Below are 24,230 nucleotides of genomic sequence, written 5' to 3'. Positions count from 1 at the left end.
GCCGCCCTAATTATTGCCGCGCTAATTACGGTTTTTTCCCCCCCTGGCCGGGGGTGCTCGGCGCTGCGCAGGGCGGGTGCCGCTCTGCGCATGCGCGGCCCTGGGAGGCCCGGGCGCGTACCATAGAGGCGGTAGCGGCAGACCGCCGTCCTCTCCAGCCGTCCTCTCTAGCCGCCCGCCCGGAAGCAGCGGCGGGGCCGCGCCATGGCGGGGACGGCGCTGAAGCGGCTGATGGCCGAGTACAAGCGTGAGTCGGCGGGGACGGGCGCTCCTTGGTCCTCACCCCGCCTTGTCCCTCCTGACGGGATCCTTCCTTACAGCCCGGGGAGGCCGCGGGCCGGGAAGGGGCGGTGATGGCGGCGGGGCAGGCCAGGCCAGGCCGCGGGCCTCACGCCCCCCGGTGCACCTCCCTCTGCCCCGCCGGCCACGGGTTCCTAGCCCCCGCTGGCTGCTCCCCTCCGCCCGGCCTGCAGAGCGCTCCCTGCGTCCCCCGGGCCAGCCGGGGCGGGGGTCAGGGGGCCCGGGCTCTGTGGAGGAGGGAGTCACGCGTGGCACCGCTTCCCTCCCCCACGTCCTTCTCCCTTCCCCGGTGCTGCAGGGCGACCACCCCGCGCACCCGGGTCGGCTGGAACACCGCTTTGTCCGCGGTTGGCACGTCTGGGGTTCCGTGACACGGGGGGAAGCTCTGGGAATCCTGGGCAAGTGGCCCGTTCTTCTTCTCTTTTTTTTTTTTTTTTTTTTTTTTTTTCCCCGGTTAAATTTTCCAGGTGAACCAAAACGCAGCCACCTCTGTCGCAGGGTTTTGTTACCTGAAAAATAATTAGATATCTTTGTCGAGGCCTTACCGGACACGTGGCGGTTAGTAACCGCATTTAAACTGGAATTTACTGATCGACGGCCCAAACTTGTTTGTTTGTTTAAAAATCTACGTGAGATGTGACTTGCCAGGGGTGTGGAGTGGTGATCTTCCCCGGGGGAGTGGGGACCTGCCGCCGCCTGCGTCCCTCTGGGCCATCCCGTCTCTGCCGAGGTGAGAGATCTGCTCACCGCCGCGCTTGCGACGTGTCCGAAGGTGGCTCGTTCCGGCAAGAAATACTTGTTTTGTTTTGTTTTCCTGCGTGCTTTTGGCGTCTGATGTCCTGGCCTTTATTTAAGGTGAGGAAGTACAGTGGGGGAAAAAAAGGAGCGTTTGGTAGGTGAAGGATGGTGTTAGGCTCTAAGTGACGGTCATCGACAGAGCTCCCGAGGTCGTCCGGGGATGAGGAGATGTTTCTCACTTCACCATCGTTTAGCGTAAGAGTCCGGCCTGTATAAAACAGAGTATTTGCAGACGCACGTGTCCTGCCAACACCGCGTTTGTTCTCGGGCCGCTCTGCAGAGCATGGGCCTCGGCGGAACCGTCCCGCAGGTGTTTGTGAGGGCCGGGGCTGGCCCGGGACCCCTCGGGCTGCCGCAGTGGCCGCTCGGGGTGGGGAGCAAGCCCCGCCGGTGCCGTAGCGCGGGTAAAGCCTGTGTGGACAGCGTGGCCTGGAAACCTCCGGTTTTCTGTTGTAATCCAGGAGCACTGACCTGAAAAGGAGATTGGAAAGGACTTGACTCTGCTTTTATCTGTTCTCTTACATAAATCCCCTTAGTCCCACAAAGCATTTTTGATCCTTTGCTGTTGAGAAGCCCTGAGATCTTACTAGAATGCCTTTGATGAATGAATTCTGTAGGAAAAAGTGATATTAAATGGCATCAAAAAGAATTTGAGTTAGTGTTACAGGCAGGCATTATGTGAATCTTCTCAGCGTAGCTTCTCAGGATGACACTTACCATAAACTGAGATAACCTCTTGTTTGTGATCATCCTTTACAAATACTTTCCCGGCTCTAATAAAACAGTGTCGTAAAAAATGAATGTAATCTACGATGAGTAAGTGTACAAAGCTTTTACTTCTGGAAACCTGAGTTACAGCCGTAGAGTAAGCCAGACTTCTTGGTTTCTGTGGGTTACCTGTGCTGTACGTGCATTTCCAGGGCCGTTACTTTCCTGTAGTGGGTGCGCTCATTGAACTTTTCTACAAAACCCAGAATCAAGCCTGAATTATAACCCCTCCCTAGTGTTTCACAAAAGACTGGGCAGTTAGCTGTAGCTCTTCAGAAGCTGTTTTGCCCTGGAGAAATCTTCAGCAAAAGTTATTTTGAAAAATAAAAATAGTTCCTAGTCGCAGGTTGTTCTGCGCCCTCTGTTTGCAGAACAAAGGAGAGTCCTGTCTGGGGGCAGGGCTGTAGTCTGAGGTTCAGCTTTCTGTGACCTTTCAGCTCCCTCCTGATGTTGGGTGTTCCCACTGTGTGGCCCTGGGTGACGACTTTAAATGTTCCCTTGCTCCGTGGATGAAATCTTGTATATATTTGTGCATGCATTTTTTTTTCCTCCTTTAATTTTCCTCTTTCTTCTTCTCTGTCTTTTCCCTTTAGTTACTTCTAGTGGTGACAGAGATGTTTGGCAGACAGTGCCTTGCTGGTGGCTGTATTTTGTTTACCAGATTTCTAATTCTTTCCTTACTTGCCTTTTTTTTTAGCTTTGTCTTCAATTTTCTCTGTGCATGTGCGTGTTTAAATCTTTAAATAAAGGTTTATTGTTACCTTATGTGAAAAATGCTTGATGTTGTGAAGAGTTTCTACCCGTTGGAGCCCAAATAGATTATTTGATTTGGGGAGAGGCTGTGAAATTGCGGTGTTTTCCCTTCCTTGTGGAGAAGGAAGGGAAGGTGGCTGTGGGCAGCCAAGTGAGATAGATTTTTTTTTTTTTTTTTTTTTTTTGGTCCTCATTTAGATCTTTGCATGTTTGGAGCGTGATGACTTTTTGCTCTCTCTTATTTATTCTCGCGACTGTGCCGCTCCTTTGTTTTCCGCAGAGACTTTCCTTGGCCTTCCCCTTTACCTCTTTCAAAACTGATTCCTTTTCTGGCTTTATGTTTACTCTTTGTTTCCACGTTGACTGCTTGTCCTTCCACTTCTGGGAATCCCTTAGTAGGACGTTGCCACTCGTGTGTCTCTGGGTCTGACAGCTCCGCTCCCGCCTCGGTTGTCCCGCGGATTGTGAGGTTCTGCTCCTTGGAGGTTTTTTCCTGGACTCACGGTTGCCCGTCAGCCGTGGCCAAGGAGCTGCTGCATCAAGGGCTCCTGCAAAGTCCTTCTGCTGATCTCACCCCTTGGAGAAAGGGGATCGAGGGAGGTGGCTCTCAGTTTGTGCAAGCTGCCTCTCTTGAGTAGCTGGTGCAGCTTCAGGATCTGCGTTTCCTCCGTCAATGCCTGGTGTCGGACGCTGTCCGTGCTCAGCACGGGCAGAGGGCTCAGCTCCTTCCTGTCGCTGGGAAATAGCTCGTGCAGGAACAGAAATGGCCCGTCGGGTGATGGTGGCCGGGATGCGGGTGTGCGCTGGCACGCTGCGGTCGTGGGCAGGCAGGCGAGAGGACAGCATGGCGTGGCACTTGCAGAGGGGGAGAGCTTTCCTTGGGAAAGCTTTACACCATGCGTGCAGAGGTTTTGCACGCCGGGAGGCCAAACTCAGGCTAGGCAGAAGTTACCCCCAGGCGGGGTGCCGCGGAGAGCGGAGGGAGGGTGTTTCATCTGCTGGCGTGCTCCCGTTGTGCCACGCAACTTGCTTAGGAGGACAGCCGCGTAGGAGAGTGGGGTAGGAGGCTGTTTGGCTTACCTGACTTGTCAGAGTCATTCTGCAGCATTAAAACAAATGCTCTGATCACGTGCTTTTTGCTGCTCACTTAAAAATAATTGCAAAAAATCCCCCCTGACATTCAATTCAAGTGACCCTGTTTCGGAGGCTTTGGTGAGATTGAAGCAGCTGCTGCTGTGTCAGCTACCGAATTTCATGCTGTGTAGCTCCTGAAAGCTGGGCTCCTGATTCCCCTCTGAACGGCTCTAAGACAAATCACGGGGTAGGATGTGTCCATCCACACGGAAAAGGGGGTTTTCCTTCCTCAGTGACCAGGGATGGTAGCAGCCACTCAAAATCAAAGCTCGTGTGCCCCTGCACTGCCCAGGTACCGCTTTGCCTGATCCTTAAGGATGGAACCTCTTTTGCCTGTGTCCGAGGGGAGACCTGAGCAAGGTGAAGTGGAGAATTGAGCCTTCAGCCTCGTAAAGACCCTTTGCTCCACAGGGTTTGGATCTTGCTTCCCGCTGTCCCGGTTTTCCTTGGGGATGGAGAGCTGCACAGCACACCTCCGCACGGCTGCCTGCTGCAGGGGACGCGCAGATGCTGCCTGCGGGCAGTCACGAGGGCTGCCGGGGTTTTCAAGGGAAATTGTGGGAAATATCAGAGAGTTTTTCTTCTTAGAGAGCCACAAGATGGAGCAAAATGATTCCAGGAGCTCCTGAGTTTGACATCTCCCTCTTTCTGTCTGAAAACATCAACAAGCAAAGCTGTTAGAGACCCGCTATCAAGCTGGAAAAACCTGCTCCTTAAAGTCAGGATGTCGTGGGAAACCGTAACGCTGAGTTTCAATCTGCTGCTGTGCTTTTGAACTTCAATCGGAGAGGTCTGTGCCGAACTTAATGGTGATCTGAGTGAACCGAAGAGTTTTGCTCGCTCTCCTGTTGGCCTTACTTCAGCACGTTTTTGAATCCAAGAGTAACTTAGCTGTTTTAAGACAAAAATCTGTGTGCTGTTTTGTGCAGCGCTACCCACAATTTTCAGGTGTAGCTTAACAGAAATTAGGTCAAACGTTTCATTTATTGGTTTGTGACTTCAGATCTTCCCTGGCTCCGTGTTCGTGCTTGTTTCCGTGCATGGGAACGCGCGTGGCGTTTCCTGTGGCTGCGTTTTGTGTGTTACGGGCCACTAGTAGTCCACAGGCCGTCGGTTAGGAAACGCTGTTCTAGATGAGCAGCTCCCAGCCCTTACTTAAGTTGGCCTAATTACCCTCGCCTCCTCCAGTTCGACGCCCTCAGAGCGTCGCCTCCTGCCACTGGTCCTGCCGGCTGCCCCGCGTCTCGCTTGACTGCAGGAGTTCAGAAACTGGAAGTTGATGGTCATTGCACCCGATAGTAGAAAAAACTGGTTATTATTTTATCAGCACACAGGGTGCTGGGCTTGAAATGAGGTACTGATGCTGATGGTTATTGTATGAATTGGGAACTGTACCCGTTTCCTACAGAAAGTGAGGGTTGATGGATCCAAACTTGCCGTGTGTGGCCAGGGCTGCTTCATGGCTGCTGCTTTTGTTTTACTCACGTTTTCCAGGCCGCGCGGGGAGCGTCAGAGTGAATTCCAGGAACAAAGCCGCTTGTCAAATTTCGCTTGCCTCTGCTTCTCCACCTTTTTTGCGTCGTTTTGGGGTTTGTATGCTGTTGAGTCTGAATTGGTGCAGAGAGGTTACGGGAATACAACCTGTTTTCTCTTCTCTTGAGTTTGTCCCTGCAGATACCACAGTGCTCCAAGGGAAGAGTGTTGCCCGTGCTTTGTGGAAAGAGGTTTTTTTTCTTCCTTCTCACTTTTAAATCATTGTCCCTGGGAAGACTGGTATTGGGAGCCTGAGAGACCAAAAAACACCAAATAATTTTGTCTAGAAAACCGTCCTGCATGAAGAAGTTAAATTGTCAGCAGTGAGACACTGGGCCTTCCAGCTGTGGAGTCTTGCTGTGTAAAGCATGGCCGGAAGATTCCTCCCATGGTGTCCTCAAGCTTTTCTTCAAGGGTGTTTGCTGGTGGGGTCTCTGTATAAAGCCATGGCCACCCAAACGCTAGCCGAAACGCTCAGGCTTGCAGGTCATGTTAACATTTCCTTGTGTTTTTCTTTTTACAGAGCTGACCCTGAACCCACCGGAGGGGATAGTAGCAGGTGAGGAGCAGAGCAGGGTTTGTGCACTGTGAAGTTGTAGCCTTGTGTTCAGGGAGCGCTAAGCCTTGTTTTGTTTTTTCTTACCAGGTCCCATGAATGAAGAGAACTTCTTTGAATGGGAAGCTCTGATTATGTGAGTTCATACTGGTTTGTATCTGAAATCAGCACTTGCATATTATGATTAGCTTCTAGGAGAACAAGAGTGTAAAAAAAAAAAAAAAAAGTATCAGTTCTGTATAATGTCGACCTTGGCCTACCTTTGGCTGGGAACTTCTTTTCTGACCCAAACAGGGAATTATATTTGGAATTTAAACAGTGTGACAGAGGTGGCATTGGGACTTAAGCGATCATTTGTTGTACAGGTATCATTATACTAAGCAACATTCAGCATAAGTAACTTGTGAATTTGACGGGAATGCTTGTTTGGACTCCCTCGGGTGTACGTTGGATATACAAACACTGTAGGAAACAATGGATTGCTTGTAGGTCACGCAAACCTGTTGGGAACATTGCTCAACTGCAAATACAGGACAGGTTTTTCTCATGTTTAAAGTGGAGCAAAATACACGGATTATCAGTGAGGGGACAAAAAATCAATCCCTAGAATGAGTTGACTTACTATTTGATTTTTTTCTAGAAAAATGGAAGGGGATTGGTCTGAGAAAGTATTCAAATTTAAAAAACAAAAAAAAATTCTTTTGACGTTCTTTACACTTTGTGAATTGGCTGGTGTTGTAAAGACGTTGGGCGTGGTGATTCCGTGTAGAAAGGTCTCCTGTTGGTGAATAGCTCCGATCGCTGCCTGTTGTGTTTTGGGGGGTGACAAAGACTTTACAAAGCTGTGTCCTCCCCCTTCTACTCCCGAACTGCTGGGCACGGTCATTTGTAGCAAAACTTGCCATGAAAAGACAAAACCTTCTTGCCAAGCGTCTTCAACTGTCCTCTCTCTTGTTTGTACTCTCTTACTCATGCTGTACCCTTCTTTGGGAACTCTGAGTACGTGGAATAACTGGTCATTTTTAGAAAACAAAGTTCTAAAACAGTAGGGGAGAGGAAAAGAGACCTTTGTCACCCAGGTCTGACAATTCACGCAAACGCTATGGAATTAAAAGATGAAGAAGCTCCAAACTGCTAAGTCTGCCTTGAAGCTGAAGGTCTGTTCTTAGGGTAGATCCGGGGTCTGTCTTTCGAGGTTCCTTTAGCAAGGGTTGGTTGGAGGACCCCAGGGGCAGCAGGCAGTGGCCCCGCTTGCAGCGTGCCTGCTGTGCCCTCGGCCGGTTTTCACTGCAACCACCGGTGCTGACTTATGAGATTCTCAGCTAGCGTGGGTGGCAGAATTTTCCTAGCTCGGTTTGCTCGGAGTGTGTTGTCTAGGGATGAAAAACAAGATTTCTGTCTCTCGGGACCAGGCACGCAACCAATCCAAAAGCCTCCTGAGCTATAGCATATCACCTGTTCCGCACAAGCTGGCTGCGTGGGTGATCCTGCTTTATGGCAAGCGTGAGCCTCTGAGTTATTTTAAGCCCTGGTAAATGGAGGCTGGGATTATCACTGCTTGTTTGCTGATTGATGGGAAGAGTTGGCAAATGCCTCTGCTTATGTGCAGCAATTGAGCCTGTGATGAACAGGTTGTACTTCCTGGTAGCTTGGTCCCCTGAAAATAAACGCTCGGGTAATTTGTTGCCTGACACGAAAGATTTTGGCTGCAGCGTCGTACGCTTTCTCTTTCTGCAAGGGGGATAGTTATCACTCCTCTGGAACACGCACCCAATTTCAGGTCAGACGGGTGTGTGTTGCTTGGAGGGTAGAAATCCCAGAGGATTTAATGCAGTTCTTGGAATATGGAAGGAAATTCCTGCCTATCAGTACTTTCTCGTAGCAGAGATTGTGCAGTTGCGTAAAGCTTTCATGGGGCACACACAGAAGTACTTTTGGATTTGATTCACTACCTAGAAAATACTTTTTCTGATGTTTCCCATAACATGTTCTTAAAGAACAGAGGAGCTGCTTGCAGACTTGAAAGCCCTTTGAAAGTGCTGAGTGTTGAGCTTCAGGTCTTTGTCAGCGCAAAATGAGAGGCGGAGGTGCTTTCATTTTGGTTTCTGTATTGTGTGTGTGTGTCATAATAAAATTATATTTTAAGATCTGCTAAATTCTGAAGCTGTGGTACAATAGAAACATGTTTACCCTAAACATGTTTGGTTACTTTCGTCGCTTTACAAAACTCTATTAGTAGAAGTGTTTGCGTACATTTGGAAAGCAAGCTAAATGACTTGTTTATATTTGTCTGTGATAATCGTCTCGAATGTTTTGTAATCTCACATGTGCTGTGTGAGATTCTGGGAATGAAAGAAGTGCAGATGAGGAAATTAAAGTTGGCTTCAAATTTTTAGGCAGATGAAGTGCAAAAGGTAAGTAAGTAGCGCAATAACAAAGAAAACAGAATCCTTTTCTTTTTTTTTCCTTCACCCAATTTACATAAAGCTAGAGCACATTTAATGGCAAATAAATAATAAAAAAAAGAGGCCTAAGAGAGAAAAGACATCACCCATTTATCATTTCAGAGGTGGGCTGGGTAATGTTACACAGATTGATATAAGAGCTTGGCTCCAAGATAAAATAATGCACTTACAAATTATTATTACCGTTATTTTAATTTCTGGTGGTGTTTCCTGCAGCAGCAGTGCTGGATAAATGTTAAGCATATAAATGTTAAGGCTGTGTTGACGTGTCTGAATGGTAGAACAGTTCTCATGTTCCCAAAGTGAGTGTCATAGATCCAGAACTTATAATACAATGTGATGATCTTTCTGAACCGCGGAGGTTTGGAGCCTGGCATAAAACGCACCCTTTGGATAAGACCCCAAACAGAAGCTGAATCAGAGTGTCTCTGAAAGCCAAATCTGTGCAACAGAGTGACTTATTCGTGATAATAAATAGCCCCAGCGTGTCAAGAGAGTTTACCCCAATGCCGCTCAATTCCTCAGCCTGTGTGAGGTCCCACAGAGCGTTGTGTTGTGCAAGGTCGTGAATTGAACATTTCAAGTTTTGCCCTCTGATTGGCATATACAAGTGCGTGTTGCTATTAAAGTTTATCCCAAAAAGACACAAACCCACGTATTTGTTAAGAGCTTTTATTTGCTTAAAGATTGCTTGAAAACTAAACAGTGTAAATTGAAGTCAACTTATCAAAAACCTGTCTAGAAAGGTAATTAGATCTATAATGAGGCTTATGACTTTTGTTTAGCGTGGAATTCCCCTTTTCGGCATCCAATGACTGTGAGTTTTGGTCTTTTTCCAGCATCTTTTTACAACTAAGAAGCCATTTACAAACTTAGGTGAAGCTGTGATTATAGAATTAATCGTCCTCGTCAATGCGCTTTTCCCTCCTGTTTTGGCAGATACCTGCCATCCTTTTCTTCCCCTTGCCTAAGGAACAGCCAGCTCGAGCAGTTCAGAGTTCAGAGTTTCTTATTTTCATGCCATGTCTTATGTCAGCTTCTCTCACACAGCGAAGCGGTCTGGATGTCTTGCAAGTCATTTAATGCCATATAATGGCCGGAGGAGAAGCGATGTCTGCTCTAAAATGCTTTAGGGACGTCTGTCGAGTAGCATCCTGCACGGAAAAAGATGCAGAGGCTGCCTGCATCGCAAGCCGTGAAGAGTCTTGGATGGAGCAGGTTTTTGAACTGAAAGCGCTGCTGTCGAGTTTCAATGTTGCGGCCTCCTGAGTGTTTCGTAGTTGCAAATGCTGTCTTGGATTAACTTTAATAATTTCTTTGAAGTTGATCCTGGCAGCGATGAATGGCTAAAAACAAAAGCATTTTGCTCCCATAATACGGGGCCTAAAACTGAGCGTTTTGGGTTAACGTATTTGACAGAAGAGCCCTTGAGGCTGTGTGTTTGCTCTCAAAACAGAACATAAGACACCCACCAGCTTTTCAATGCGTGTATGTACATACTCTTAGAAGTTCAACAATAAGCCTTTAAAATGCAGCTGGAATTAAAATGTTCATGAAAAAATGCATTCAGCTTACTCTCAGATGTGAATTGGATCCCGACTAAATTTAGGGAAAAGGCCAGAAAGGGAACAAAATGGTTTAGCTTTCATTCTTGCAGTACATCGATGCATTTCACTAATCTTACCTGCCAGCGTCAATATTCAGGTTTAAGTCACGTAGTTCTTGTGTTTATCTACCAGCCAAGTCTTTTGAATCCCACAGTTTAAGAGAGTGAGCCTCCTAGGGCGTTAGGTTTTGCTGGTCTCAATTTCCTTTTTCCGTAGGTTTGCAGTCTTAACTGTTAGGAGTCCTCGAACTTTTATGTTCTTTTTGGCATGGAAAATGTGGATTGGGAGGAGGAGGCACGAATATATTCCTAAACCTTATTTCCCAGACAGTATAACCCTTGTTGGAAGAGGTTTTTTTACTAAATACATGAGGTTTCCTTGGCTAAGATTTTCAGTGATGAAGCTTGTTTCGTGATCTTTCCAATCAAGGGAGATGATGTTCGTGTTATAACTTCCAGATGGTTCAGCAAGTTTGAATGAATCACATCTACAAAACTTTTTTTGCTCACCTTCCAAAAATGTTTTATGTAGGGAGGGTAAAATACTTGTCTTTGTATCTCAGCTCGATTGCACTTTGAACTAGATGATGAACACAATAAGGAAATGTTTCTACAAGAACCCCGATGAACGCGTTTGTTTTCTGCGTGCACTTGAGGGAGCACAAACTAAATGCCTGAAGTCTGCAAAGAAACATTGTACTGCATCTAGCAATTACCGTCCCCAAGCTGGGTTTTTATTTTTACAAAACATCGCTCTGTTTTTTTGCATGAGATAGCGATGAGTGTTTCTGTGTGGTTATGCTCGATACTGGCGGTTTGAATCTCCATAGGTTTTATAGATTATTTTTGAGCTACAGCGTTTGACATCTCTGTTTTGTGCAGCATAACAGTATCTTCAAAGGCAGAGGAGTCCCACACCTGCTTTCTCTTGACGTGCAGACGCTCAAATCCTGGAACATGCCTTGGAGCCAGATACTCCAATTATATCCAGGCACACCCTGCTAATTAAGCAGTGTTGTGACCTTCCTAGTAATTTAGTGTGCAAGCTTTGATTTCCCCCTTCCCTCCCAAACCCCACGTTTGGATTTAAGTTTATGAGGTGTGGGGTAAGAGTGCATTAACTCTTTGTTTTCTGGAGAAGGTGATGTAACCCAAACCTCATATGTCTCACTAGACAAGAATTTGAGTGAAAGAACTATTTAAAGCTCTGGTGAATCACTTTTTATCTGTTTCTAGGGGTCCTGAAGACACCTGCTTCGAGTATGGGGTTTTCCCTGCTATTCTGAGCTTTCCACTCGACTACCCGTTAAGCCCTCCGAAGATGAGGTTCACGTGCGAGATGTTCCATCCGAACAGTGAGTCCGATGCCACAGGACATACGGGGGAGCGGGTCACTTGTGTGCCTTTAAACCAAACCTTTGCAGCAGGAGAGCTGGTGTCCTTACCGAGGGCGATCCTCTCCCGTTCCAGCCTTGAGCGTGTCATAGGAGTGTTCAGCCGTCCCACAATTTTGCTCTGTCTTAGGGTCACTTTTTCGTGTTAATTCTCATAAACCTTTTGGTCATAAACAGTCTGATAGAGATTCCAACAATTTCTCTGACTTTAAGATCACTCCAGGAATACTTGCAACTATTGTATAAATAGTCTAAAGTGAAATCTTCTATACATGATGTGAGGTCTAGTGAATTAATACAGACTCTTTCCGGTCTTGCTCTTTGGCTTTTATTTAATCAGTTTGGAGTTATTTTAACGAATGAAAATTTGTTCATATTGACCAAAGTTTGGATGCAGCTTTATTTGGCAGCATGACTTTCTCCCCATTAAGTCACAGGTTTAGTAACGTTTCTGATGTGATCTGTAAAATACAGAGTGCTCTGTCCGAGCAAATGACGTGTTTGCAAGTGTTTAATGTGAAGACTTTGAACCTTTCCTCTGCAATTCTGATATTACCTTAAGACTTTTCGGTGGAAGTAATTGAAGTAACAACAAGTAGAGGTAAAAAGTTTGAGCCTTGGACAGGTAAATACCTTAAAGCCCCCTTTTGCAGCCCGGAACGCTACTTTCTGGAGTCAGCCTTGGCATTTGTTGTAAAACTGTTGCTTATGACACCTAGCAACCAACGTGGATTGTGTAAAGGTTGTTTATCATCACCCAGATATGATGGGCTGGATCTGTGTTCTAGGCTATTGGGTGTCTGCCCCTTGGGAGCGATAAAAGGAAAACGCTGCCCTCCTACCTGGTGTTTCCTTCCCAGCTGTTCCTGCACTTGCATAACACAAGTCTCAGGCTCAGTGGGAATCCATTTATTTCATCCTATTCCAAGGAATTTTGCAATTTCTGGAAGTTCTTCTGTTCTTCCCTTCTCTAATCACTGCTGATGCAGATTCTTGCCCATTTAGTCCACATCTTTCTGTCCTCCTGTGAAGGACACACCTTCATGTCGCAGCACAGGACTGTGCGGACGTGCCCAAGGCAGTGCAGCATCGCCTCTGAAGCTCTGATGTCTGCAGCAGTGCAGCGGTTGGCACCTGGAAGCAGCGTGGCCACATCTAATTCGCCCAAACTCCTCGGCAGGACCAGTGTCCGTGAGCAAATCTGCGTCCACGTGATACTCTGCAGCTCCAGTCGTAGCCTCGGCTTGAGGTTTGATGCTCGCAGCTGCTTTGGGTGCAGCATAGCCAGGAGGACGGGGATGCGGAGAAGCACAAACTGCCCAACTCTCGTGGGTTACAGAGTGACCCTCCACGTGGGCGCTTCCTGCGTGGGGTTAACTGGAACATACTGGCTGGTCAGCTCAGCTCTTTAACGTCCCGTGACTCTGGGGCATGTTAACCTGAGGTTGAGCCCACCCAAAGTAGACGCTTGAATCTTTCTTCCCCTGTGGGATTGTGATGGCCTGGTTACACCCAGAAAGGCTGTAGAAATGGGTGGCCATGCTGCGCCACTTCTATTCCTTAAGCGCTTATTCCTCCACCTGTGAGGAATTGCAAGGAAAATGTTTTAAGTCTGCTGTGTTCCTTTATCTTTGCGGTTTGTGTGACGTACAGGGGGAATTGAGACACCACCAAACTATCTTCTAAAATAAAGTGATCTTCATGGATGCTCTGGTGAAGATCACTTCAAAGTAGCGATTAATGGCAAGTCTTGCATTAGCGCTTAGTGACAAAGTGGGGTGGTGCGTACGTCTTCCTGGGATCAGCCTTCGGTGTCTTGACTGTGCCGCTCTGATCCAGCTGTTTTGAATGAGGCACTGCATAAAAACATTAGAGTAACTTACAGGTGAAATATCTCCTGCCAGCCTGTTTTAACTTGCCAGGAGAAGTGCTGATTCAGCACGTGCTGTTTCCATCTCTTCCAGCTACGGCTAGAGCAGCTCCAGTCCCCAGCCTGGGGCTGCAGGAAGGATGTAAATAGAAGTCTTCCAAAGCACATACGTGTTGCAGGCTTGTGCGGACGTTAGCTGGGTGAATGGAAGGAACTGGAAATGAGCATAGCTGCTCAGCGGTCATTCCCTCTTTTTGTTTCATCTTGTTTTCCTGGCAATGCCACGGGTTTGGTCACCCGAGGAATAGAAGCGCTGAAAATACTGGGCTAAAGTTGTCGTTCCTTGGGAGGCCAGGGAATTAGGCCATGTTGCTAAAGCAGCGTTTGGAACTCCGTTCTCTTTGTGTTGCCTCTCTAGTCTTTCTTTGCCTCGTTATCAGGAGGAGTCATGTGTCTGCAAGGATGACTTGTACTGTTGCAGGTGCTGTGCTTAACGCTGAAGGCGGGAGGGGAAGACATCCGTATCCTTAATTGATAGGTTACCTTTTTTCCATGCGCTTTAATGCAGCTGAGCTTTAAGCAATGTTAAAAAGAAAATGTAGTGTGAACTCTTCCCGTTGTTCCTCAGTAATGTCTGAAATAAGATCAAGTGTATTTTTTATAACATATAGCACTCTTCCCTCCTCGCTGCAGCGGAGCAAATTTGGTGAATTCTTTTTAAGGTCATGGTCCAGTGGAGGACTCCACCGTGCGTTCAGCGCTGTGTGACTGTTACCCTTCGATTTAATTAGGACTAGTTACCCACTTGGAGCTATGTCTGTACGTAAATACTTGCCTTGTTCCACCAGGTTGCATCTCTTATTTTTTCCATGGAGCCTGCCACTGGTTATCAAAGGAGAGGAGTGCTCCCAGCAGGCTTCTGTTGGGAAGGGTGACCCAAATTTGTTAGATTTACTCACAGGAAATTTTTGCTAGATTTTTTCTCTTTCAGATTTTGTGCCCTCTTGCCTTTGGAAGAGAAAAATTAAAACTGGGTTTAGTGTCCGTCATTTGAAGGCCAAGTCTTAACATTCACCTGTGATAAAGAACTGGAGAGGCCGAGTATTTCCACTGAGTAACAATCGCTCCCCTGTACTTCTTGTGCAGTTTACCCAGACGGGAGAGTTTGCATCTCTATTCTTCATGCTCCTGGGGATGATCCCATGGGATACGAGAGCAGCGCTGAGCGGTGGAGTCCCGTGCAGAGCGTGGAAAAGATCCTGTTGTCGGTCGTTAGCATGTTGGCAGGTAAGGACTGCGGTAGCTCACATAGCAGTTGCTGAGTTAGCTAGAGCTGCTTCTTGCTGTTTGATTTGAGCAAAGGATATTTAAAACTTCTCAGCAGCAACCAGAGTTCTTAAAGCCCTAATATTTATTTGTTAATAAACCAGTTCTCTGAAAATAATTGGGGGGGGGGGGAACAAAACAAGACTGAGTTATCAAACAGGTGTTTCCAGCTTAGTGGGCGACTGCACTGCTTTCCTTCCAGGTCAGCAGCAGCCAAGCAGATAGTGATGGTCAGGTGGGTCCTGAGGCTCAGCGGGTTCCCTGCTCCTGCACGAAACCTGCGCTATGTCCTCGCGTTTGCTGTGATGTCTGTGCAGCTCTTGGAGCTACTGCTTGCAGCCTGTGTTGGATTTGGCTTTAGCAGGTGCAGGGTGACCAGCCAGTTCTAACCAGTACGGTAAACTCCGAGTCCCAGGCCAGCACCCTCCGTTTCTGTTATTTGCCAGCCAGGGAACGTAGCCCGTTCTGCCGTCTCTGGTTCAGAGGAAGCCTTCTTGAGAAGAGAGGTTGGGTGAAAAACTTGTTCTTGTTGTGCGGCCTTTTAAATGGCTTTCCCAAAGTCCAGCAACGGCTGTGGGTCAGCTGTCGTGTTCAGCTCCCTGAAAGATGGACCCTTTTCCACATGGTGGGCAGAGCCACTCAACTGCCTGAAAAGGGCAGAGCTGTGTCCCTTAGAATCAATTTTGAATGATAAAAGGGTTTAGGAGCAGCAAAGTCGATCAAAGAGCAAGCAACAGATTTTTATGTGGGACCATTTTAGCTTCAGAATAGTAATGTACTGTTGGGAAGCTGTGCAGACAAACGGTACCTCATTGGGTGGCCCCTGGCCTCCAAGAACTTGGTGTGTGGTGCAGCCTTCCCTAGACTGGTTAGCGTCAGCATCACCTGGTCTCTTGTTCTCTGCCTGTGCATCCTGTTTTCCCACGGCTTTTGAAGGAATTAGTCTAAAAGGTGAGTTGTCAGGCTCTAGCTCCGCTGGTAGCGTAAGCCCAAGCTCAGCAAACTGGGGGACCCGCACATCTCCTGTCCCCGCTACTGGCTTTAAAGGGCAAGCCATCAGCACTGTGTCGAGAAAGACGTCAGCCCGAGATGCGCTGAACTGGCCTGGGGTGGATTTGGACTGGTGTGTGAAGGCAATTGGGTAGAGTACGGTCTGTCTTAGTGACTCATGTAATCCCTTCTGTATGCTGACCACGAGCCTGATAAACCCTGTGCCTCAGCTTACCTCTGCGCAAAATGGAGTGTTGGAGTCACAGGGCCTCCGTGTACTTTGTAAAGCGCTCTGAAATCCTTGGATGAAAGACGTTGCAGAAATGAAAGCATTCTATGGGCTTTCTTGGGTTTGTTTTGTTGTTTTATAATAGAACAAGCCATCCCAAAGCGTGACAGAGCCTGGTCGGGAAGGCTTTGTGTCTGCGAAGCCGCAGAACCAGAAAAAACATTTTGCAGGGAGCAGCTTGCAGTTTTAAAAACCCTGGATGGCAGCGGTGGTGTCACACTGCGTTGTTCCACACACATGCCGGGGCTCAACTGCTGAGAGCATAAGCACAAGAAAGTCTTGCTCCTCTGCTGCCTGTTTCTTACCTAATCTCGACCTTGCTGTGATATTCTCTTGTGATCAGTTAAATCAGAACCGTTTGAGAATCCAATCACTGGATTTTCTTTAGCGGTGTTTCTGTAGTTCCATGCAGGGGAAGCGTGCAAAGCCACGGGGAAGTGGCAGCGCAGAGGCAGCGTTGAAAAAACAAGGGGGTCTTGCTCCATCACCTGCCTGCCCACCTATCTTTCAGTCTTTCTCATTTCAGAGCCAAATGATGAAAGCGGAGCCAATGTAGACGCCTCCAAGATGTGGCGGGAAGACAGAGAACAATTTAACAAAATTGCCAAGCAGATTGTGCAGAAGTCACTTGGACTTTAAGCTCCCAGAGAGACTGAAGTGTTTTGTATTTCTCTCCACCTGAAAACGAGCAGTGCTCAGTGCTGGTACCAAAAAGGAAAACTTTGCAAAACTATTGGCCTAGTTCTTCTTATCATTCGTTATTTATTTACCATCTCTTTTCTTATTCCACTGCTCCAGAGAAGCCTCAAGTTCACTCACTAAATTGTGTGGAAAAGGGATTTAATACTAGGGAAAAATATGGAGACAATGCTGTTTCAAAGGGCTGCTTGTTGCTACCTCACTTCATGATATGGAGAGCTTGGAGACTTTGCAATCTGCAGCCCACCTTCGCCAATCTGCTGTTTGAGAACAGAGCTGGTTTGGATCGCCAGCTGGAAGAATTAGTTGTGTGTTTTTCTAGGTAGCGTTGGATCTGGAGCACCGTTAGACAGGAAATAATCTATCATTTTGTGTTACTCAGTTAAGGACAGCGTTTGCAGTCAGAACTGATTTGAAGTGTATAGTTAGCGAGAGAAGGCTATAAAACAAGGTTCTAGTCGGGATGCGGTAGCAAAGCAAGTGATTGTGCAGCACGCAACTTCAGGAGAAGATCGAGGGAGTTGTTGTCAGTGGCTGGCTGGGGTCTGGAGTGGGCTAGTGTTCCCGTGTAACACTGTGACTTTGTATTGAGCCTTTGAGTCAGTGTTTGCTTGGAAGAAATCCCAAGAGCTGCTTTATTGCTCCTTAAAGACACTCAGTTGTAAACTTTGCATTCAATGAGAAGTGCAGGATGTAAAGGCTGGATTCTTACGTGCTTTGGGCGGGTTCACCGTGGGCGAGGTAAGTCGTTGGCAGCCTGGAAATCCAGTGAGGATGTGTCCGCTCCGCTGGGCATGTAAAATATCTCTGCCAGAATGTCAGCTCCTGCTCTGTTGACATTTGGGTGCCGGGAGGATTAGGCACTGCTGGCCTTTGCTGTTCCAGCCCAGGTCACCCGTTCTTCAGGTGAATAAGCGAAAAACTTCACGTGGTGAATTTTGTAAAATTAACTGTAACGTTTCTTTATGCTGACTGCTCTTGTGTATTTAAATGTGGGTCAGAGAAGATACTGACCGTGTTTTCTAGAGGATGGTACGACGCATGTTTAAAACTGCAGAGTATTGTAGCCAACTGCTGGTGTGGAGGGTGCAGGAAATCCCAGCTGCAACGATCAGTTTGTAAAACTGCTTGGGGGGCCACCTCTGTGCTTTGCAAAGCAAATCTCTTGTGTAGGTCCAAATCTTCTCCAATTTACTGCAAGCAATAACGTGCCCATTGATAGCACACATGGAATCGTACTTTGTTGGCAGCTTCAGATTTGAGAAGGGCTTTTTTATCTGTGAAAAGCGTGTGACGAGGAAGGAGTCGCACCGTGGAGAAAGCTTTACGGAGGTGTGTTTGCATGCGTGTGTGTTCAACTCGTCAGTATTTATGTCTTGCTGTCCGTGCTGCAGATCACAGTATGCCGTCGTTCTGCACCTCTGAGGAATTTCTATTGCTGCAACTTGCTGATGTTACCTCCCTGTAGAAGTAATTCTTCTTGCTTCACCGTAAGGGTAGGAAGGGGACCTGATGTAGTTTGGGAGCAGAAATGATGAAATAGTGTTGTACCTAACTAGTATTTCAAGGCATACAGGAAAATGTAGCACTTACATTCAAACTGAGAGCGTTGATTGAATTGTAGTAGATGGAGCGTTGCTCCCAGGAGTACTGCAGCCGCTTTTGGAAACACCGCTGGAGAGCTGCGAGCGCCACGTGGCAAACGATGGATCCAGCAGACGTGGCCAAAGTGGGCTTTTTTGGAAGTGCGGACTATTTTATTCATGTGTGCTCACTCGTTATCTTTATTTTATGGTGGGATTTAGTCTGTATACTGAAAATAAAGTGATTATATTTTCTCCTTTCATAGATGTATGGAAATGTTTTGCAGTGGGGGTTTTTTACGGGTAACCATCTGGTCCAGAGATTCCGATTCTGACTTGGTCCAAAGGAGCGGAAGGGGTTGTTCTAGCGCAGTTAAAACTTGGGGGATGCTTTAGAGGAGTGGAAGAGCTGACACGGGTTGCTTGGGCTTTCCAAGCAAGTTTCTTGTCTCTAATGATGGCAATAACTTGATAAAACTGTAAAAATCTGGCAGCCGGCAGATATAATGCAGCTTGCTTCTTACAAAGGTCTTGTGATCTGGCCTAGGAAGGCAAGAGGTGAATCATGACTTTTTAATATATCATTCAAAGCCCGCCGATATTACTCTGTCATAAACCGAGTCCTTGGCGCGGCACGAGGGTTCATCTCACCCAGCTCCTGCCCAGCCCGGCAAGTCCCGCGAGGATTTCACCGCCCAGCAGCTTGTTACAGCTGGGGAACGCCTGAGAGTTAACTAAAGCTTGTAAAGCTGCCGTGTCGAGCCTGCGATAGGCTTCCCTGAAAGGCTTAGTGGTCCTCGCCCTTGGTGAAAGAACACTCGTGCTGGCAGCCTGTGTGATACTAGCCAGTAGCAATGTTTTCCTGAGCCTTTTTTTCAGTCTGAAACGGTTACTATAAAACACGTTCCTTGGGGAGTGTCGGAGCTCTACAGGTGTTGCGCATGCAGGTAAAGTATTAAAGATTAAAAAAAACCACACAACGTTTCTCTGGATTATATTTGCTTTAGGCTTTTATATTTAAAAAAACCCAAAACAAACCCCTTCACCAAAGCTGTAAAAATGCAAGCAACGTCCTCTTTAAAGCCTTTGTATATACATCCATCCACACACGCACGCGTTTTTTTTCCTTGGCGAAGGGGGGGCTGTGTCAGAACACACACAGTGGGATGCGAGGCATTCATTAATTTGTTCTGTGTGCATGCAAGCGGTTCTTTGAGAGCGCGAGCTGCCGGGCGAGAGGCGTTGGAGCCACATGAAAGGGCTGCAGCTCCGGGGCAGAGCCAGCCCCAGGCTTCTTTCCAGCTATTTTTTTTTTTAATTTTGGCTGGAGCTGTATCGTGGATGTGCTGCTTTCGAGATGAAGTGGTGAAAGCTCTGCGTCTCTGGCCGGTCCTTGCTTTCCTCCTTGCTGCGTGTGTTTTACCCCAGGAGAAGGGAAAGGAGACCCAGCGCAGACCTGGGATGTCCGTCCCCGGTGCTGGCTGTGCTGCTGATGCTGGGATTGTGCATCCTGGGTATGGGATTGGTGCAGCTTTTAGGAGGTGGCTCCAGGAAGGGGCTCGAAGCAGCAGCCTCCCCTGTCCCGTAGCGTGGGGCGAGGGCCATGTGTGCTGGCTGAGCAACGGTGGGGCATGGAGGTACGAGCAGGGGACAGCCCCGCGCTGCCCCGGCGAGAAGTGGTGCTGGTTCCCTGCCCCACGTGGCTTCTCTCTCAAATTTTCCTGACTCGGCGGAGGAAGAAAATCACTCCGTCCTTCAGCCATCTCAGGGGCTGGGGGTGTGCGAGACGAGGGTGCTGAGGGTCTTGCCACCAGCTGGTGGGATGGCTGAGGGGGTCACAGGGAAGGTGCGGGAATCTGGAGAATCCCTCTGGCACCTGAGGCTCTGGTTGGGATGAGCTGCCCTCCCCGTGTGCTGCCTGAACGGCACGGTGGCCGAGCCCCAGCGAGGGCTCCCGGTGTCACCTCGCGTCAGCCAGGTCCCGCTCGATGTCACGTGCACCAAAAGCACTGTCAGGGTCATGCGGGCAGCTGCGGCTGCGCAAGGCTCCCCAGTGCTGCAGGGATGAAACTCGGTGCTGGGGAGGGAATTGCTCGAGCCACTTGACGCTTGGTGGCCCCGCATGACGTGCGGGGTGCTCTCGCAGCCCCCGGGAGCACAGGGCGGGTGGGAGATGGGTGCTTTCCCCAGGCCTCCAGCCCTCCTGCCCATCCCAGCCCCGATCCTCGCAGCTACCTGCCGGATCCTGGTCCTGCCTCGGCCGTTGGCCCCTCTCCCGGGGCGGGTGGTGTAAAAGCCAAAGGATGAACCAGCCAGGTGACTTTTGGAAGCAGCTTGCACCCCCCGAGATGTGACTGAGCAGCAGTTAAGATTATGGGGTACGTTAATATATAATTAACGGTAATGATACGGACAGTGGGTTATTACAGGGTAGCTGCTGGTGTTAGCAGCGCGTGCGTGAGCTCTCCGGGAGCAATGTGCGAGCGGGTCTGTCTGGTCATGTCGTTCCTGAAGGGCGTGGGGGGAGATCAGCCACATCCTGGGCCGAGTCCCCTTCCTCCGTGCGCAGGGCACCAGCCGGCCCCCCCTCGCCAGGGCAGGGCTCTGCCGGGGCACTTGAACTGGGGGCTGCAGGCAGGAGTCAGGCAGGGGCAGAGGCCGTGGCTCCGCACTGCTGTCACGGCTCTGAAAGGAGCCGGGCCACCCTGGCTGGGGGGGCTGCGGGGGCGGCCGGAGGCGGGGGTGTCCTGGGACAGGGCTCACAGGGCTGGAGGCGAAGGCAAACGCCCCTCGGGCAGCCGGGGGGGTGACGCTGTGGGGTGATGCGGGAGGCGGGTTCAAAGCAACAGAGATGCAGGATGCAACATGCCGGGGGGGCAGGGGGCACCCACGTGCTTGGATGCTGGGCCCGGCATGGGGAGGCTTGCCTCCCATGGCCAGGTGCCTCCCACGGCCAGGTTGGAGTTTTGCCCCAAAACAGTTTTTCCCATACCAAAACAATTTGGCAAATTGAACCCAAATTTGGGCTGGCACGCCAACACTAGGTGAATCAGGGTTTCCTTGCTGAGTCTGCCTGGGACGGGTCTGCGTGGGCTCCTCTCCCGCTGTGCTGCTTCACCAGGATCCCCATCTTCCTCTGCTCCTCCGGTCAACGCCTCGATCCCTCCGAGCTTGGCCAACGGCAGCTCTTCAGTGCTGGGGGCATCTCGCTCTGTGGGGCAGGTGTGGGTGAAGGACAAGAGCGATGCCCACGTCTCCGAGCTGATACAGTGGTCTGCAGAGATGATTCCCCAGGGCTTTACGTCTTGCACGGCTTCTCCGCACCGTTCACCCCTGCGGGAGCCTGGTGCTGGCAGAGCACGGGGCAGTGAGTTGGGGGGGGGGCTGCTCTAACGCCTGCTCCAGGGATGGAGATCCTTCCAGTTGGTGTCCGTGGCTCAGGAGGGGCCTCGCTCAGCCGGAGCTGGGCTTTGCTCACCAGTTCTTGGCGATGAAGGAGGGATGCCGGAAGGGCAGGCTGAAGGGTGGGTGTTTTCAAATCCGCTTTGGCTGGAGAGGTGATTAGAGGTTGAGTTTTATCCTTGGCCAGATCTTGCTCTGACTCAAGATCTTCTGCCTCAGAGCCTAGGCACGGCCTTGGTGGGAGCGCTCGTCTTTGGGGGCCTCTATAAGGTCTCAGGGCTCTATATGAAACTTGGGTTTATGAAAACATCGGTGGTGTTCCTGATGCCGCTTGCCCAAACTGTCCCCACACAGCCTCACTTTTGGCATTTGATGCTTAGCGTCCGTCCTTCTAACACCCAGGTAGTGATTTATTTTACAATTAACTACAATCCTCATCAAACAAGACTCGTGTTTCGGTTGAATTCCTTCTCACGCATTAGATACGTCCTCCTCTTGTCACCCTTCCGTTGTCACCCTTCTGCTCCACCTGCAGGGCCCATGGATCGGCCCAGGGTGATGCCACGTGCTGAGCACCCTGGCAGCGAGACCCCGGCTCCCCGTCCCGCAGCAGCCCCTGCTGTTACCCTCGCCTGTCCCCTCTTGACTCTTGATCCCTCCCTGCTCTTGCGAAGCGCAATTAGGAGCAGCCTCACGGTGGTTTCTGAAAGCCCCGACTTCAAAGGCAGCGATCGCTGGGTGCTGCGGCGCTGGGCCGGGAGAGGCCGGGCTGTAATTAGAGCTGTGCTTGGGGCAATCAAGGGTTTGCTCATCCTGTCCGTGCAGGATCCCATTGCGTGACGTCCCGCTCCCCGGCGTGAGGCCTTGCTGTGTCGACTGCGCAGGACCGGGGAAGGGGAGGACGAGCCAGGTTCCCTGGGACAGCCAGCTCCGTTTTCTGCTTCCCTGCCACTTCGAGCCGCGGGCTGGGCTCGCCCCTTCCCCACCACAGGGTTATGGGAAGCTGGATGTCCCAGTGCCTGAGCATCTCCAGGATGCCCGATGGCGCTGGGGAGCAGGACGGGAGCTGCGGCGCGTGGGGTAACCCCGCAGAAGACGCTGGCTCCATCTCTGTGCTGCAGCCGGAGCAGCTGGGCAGCAGCACTGCGCTGGAGGAACTGGCCAGAAGAAAGTCTTAGAAAACAATAGCAATTGTTCTCTGTCTTTGTTCCCTCCCCTCCCCGGATGTTGGAGGAGATGGAGCCGCGTTCGGCTGCCGGCGGGTGGGCAGAGCGAGCGTGGCTGCCGACGCTCCTGCCTTGGCACCTGGGGAGCCTGCCTTGCACGCTGCCCGCTCTGCTGCCCGCTGCCCCGCCAGCTCCTCCAGAGCCTGAATCATCGCTAATATAATAATAAAAGCTCTATGTTGTCATACAGGCGAGCAATAAAATTGGCCCGTGATTGTCTTTGTCATAGGGCGAGAGGTTTTCTTGGGGCTGCAGAGCAAAGTGGTGCTAAAGCTGCTGTTCTTCGCCGCAGGGCGCTCAGCCTGCCCGTGCTCGGGGCGGCTCCTGGCAGGAGGGAGGACCTGCCCCCAGCCCCGAGCGCAGGCAGGGGCTCTGCTGCCTGCACTGGGGGAGCTCCGGCCGGCGGAGGGGCTTGCGCTGCCCACACCTTTTCCTAATGCCCTGGGTGCTCCGAGGTGGGCTTCAGCTGGGAGGGAGGGTGCTGGCCGGGCCCTAACGGGGAAACGTGGATTTGTTTCTGGTCCAAGCAGTGTCGTGCATCCTCTTTTCTATCCTTGGCGGGCCCAGGCATGTGGGGGCAAGTCCCCAGGCTTCCCTGCCATGGCTTTTTCTGCTCTTTACCACCATCCGCCCGCTGCGAGCTGGAGCGTGCGGTCACTGTCCGGATCAAAGGGCCAGGAGGCAAAGGCGGAGGGTTTCCCGTGGGGCTGCCAGGGGAGATTCCTCTCTGCATGGGGAGCGGCTGTCCCCATCGCGGAGCCAGCCCCGGGGCTCAGGCGTTACCCCGAGGCTGCCTGCTGAGAAAAATGCGGCACTCGGCACAGGGTTCGCTCGGCTGAACCTTCCCACTTACGGTTCCCCACGCAGAGCCCTCGGGTTCGCATACTCAGCCTGGGGAACTGCTGCTCCCGACGGAGGAAGGCTTACGTTTGCACAACCCTTCCCTTCCTCCCCTCTCCGCTCGCAAGCGCGTGCTCTGCAAAACCCCCGGTGTCTCTGGGCAAGTGCCGTCGCCGAAGAAGCGCAGGCTGGGGTGGGCGCGGGCGCCCGGGGGCTTTCCAGCAGTAAGCGTGAACCGGGAGCATTGCCTCCTGCCTCTTGACCTTGGGAGCTGTTTATTCCCTTTGCGGAGAGATCTTAGCTGAGCTCAAAGGCAAGCAGGGCTTTCACCTTGCAGATGGAGCAGGGCGTCCAGGCGGAGCTCCTGGGTGTCCTGCGCCGCTGCCGAGTGCCACCTTAGCCCCCCTCCTGCTCTTTTGCCTCCGTGTAGATGTAAGACCTACAGGAAATACCTGGAGCACCATTCCCATAGTTTGCATCCTCGTGGTTGCTTGGGTTTGATGCTCTCTGTCCATACAGACCCGCTTTGCCGGCAAGCGGTGACTGCGGAGAAAGGTTTGGGGGCCCGCGGCCATGGGGAGGTGGCTCGGCCCCTTGCAAGAGGTTCGGGCGCACTGGGGAGAGGTGGCAAAAAGAAAAAAGGCGTCGTCACCGAGGGAGAGGCAGCGGCGAAGGGCTCTTTGTCACGTGCGGGGCAG

At 50.3% G+C, this 24,230-nt stretch overlaps 1 protein-coding gene across 2 annotated transcripts; it reads left to right on the top strand.

Moving 5' to 3' along the window:
* Positions 1-93: 93 nt before the first annotated feature.
* Positions 94-18,327, top strand: UBE2G2 (ubiquitin conjugating enzyme E2 G2). 2 transcript variants are annotated; one of them, XM_075760655.1, is made up of 6 exons: positions 94-247; positions 5,810-5,845; positions 5,933-5,978; positions 11,150-11,268; positions 14,324-14,464; positions 16,309-18,327. In XM_075760655.1, exons 1-6 carry the CDS (start codon positions 205-207, stop codon positions 16,419-16,421), a joined length of 498 nt encoding a protein of 165 aa, XP_075616770.1. In that variant the 5' UTR covers positions 94-204; the 3' UTR covers positions 16,422-18,327. The 2 variants fall into 2 exon arrangements, with proteins under 2 accessions (XP_075616770.1, XP_075616772.1); XM_075760657.1 differs by lacking the exon at positions 94-247 and adding an exon at positions 768-1,030.
* Positions 18,328-24,230: the final 5,903 nt, after the last annotated feature.

Source organism: Balearica regulorum, chromosome 9 (assembly GCF_011004875.1).
Source record: "Balearica regulorum gibbericeps isolate bBalReg1 chromosome 9, bBalReg1.pri, whole genome shotgun sequence".
Lineage (NCBI taxonomy): Eukaryota > Metazoa > Chordata > Aves > Gruiformes > Gruidae > Balearica > Balearica regulorum.
This window is presented reverse-complemented; position numbering and strand designations above follow the sequence as displayed.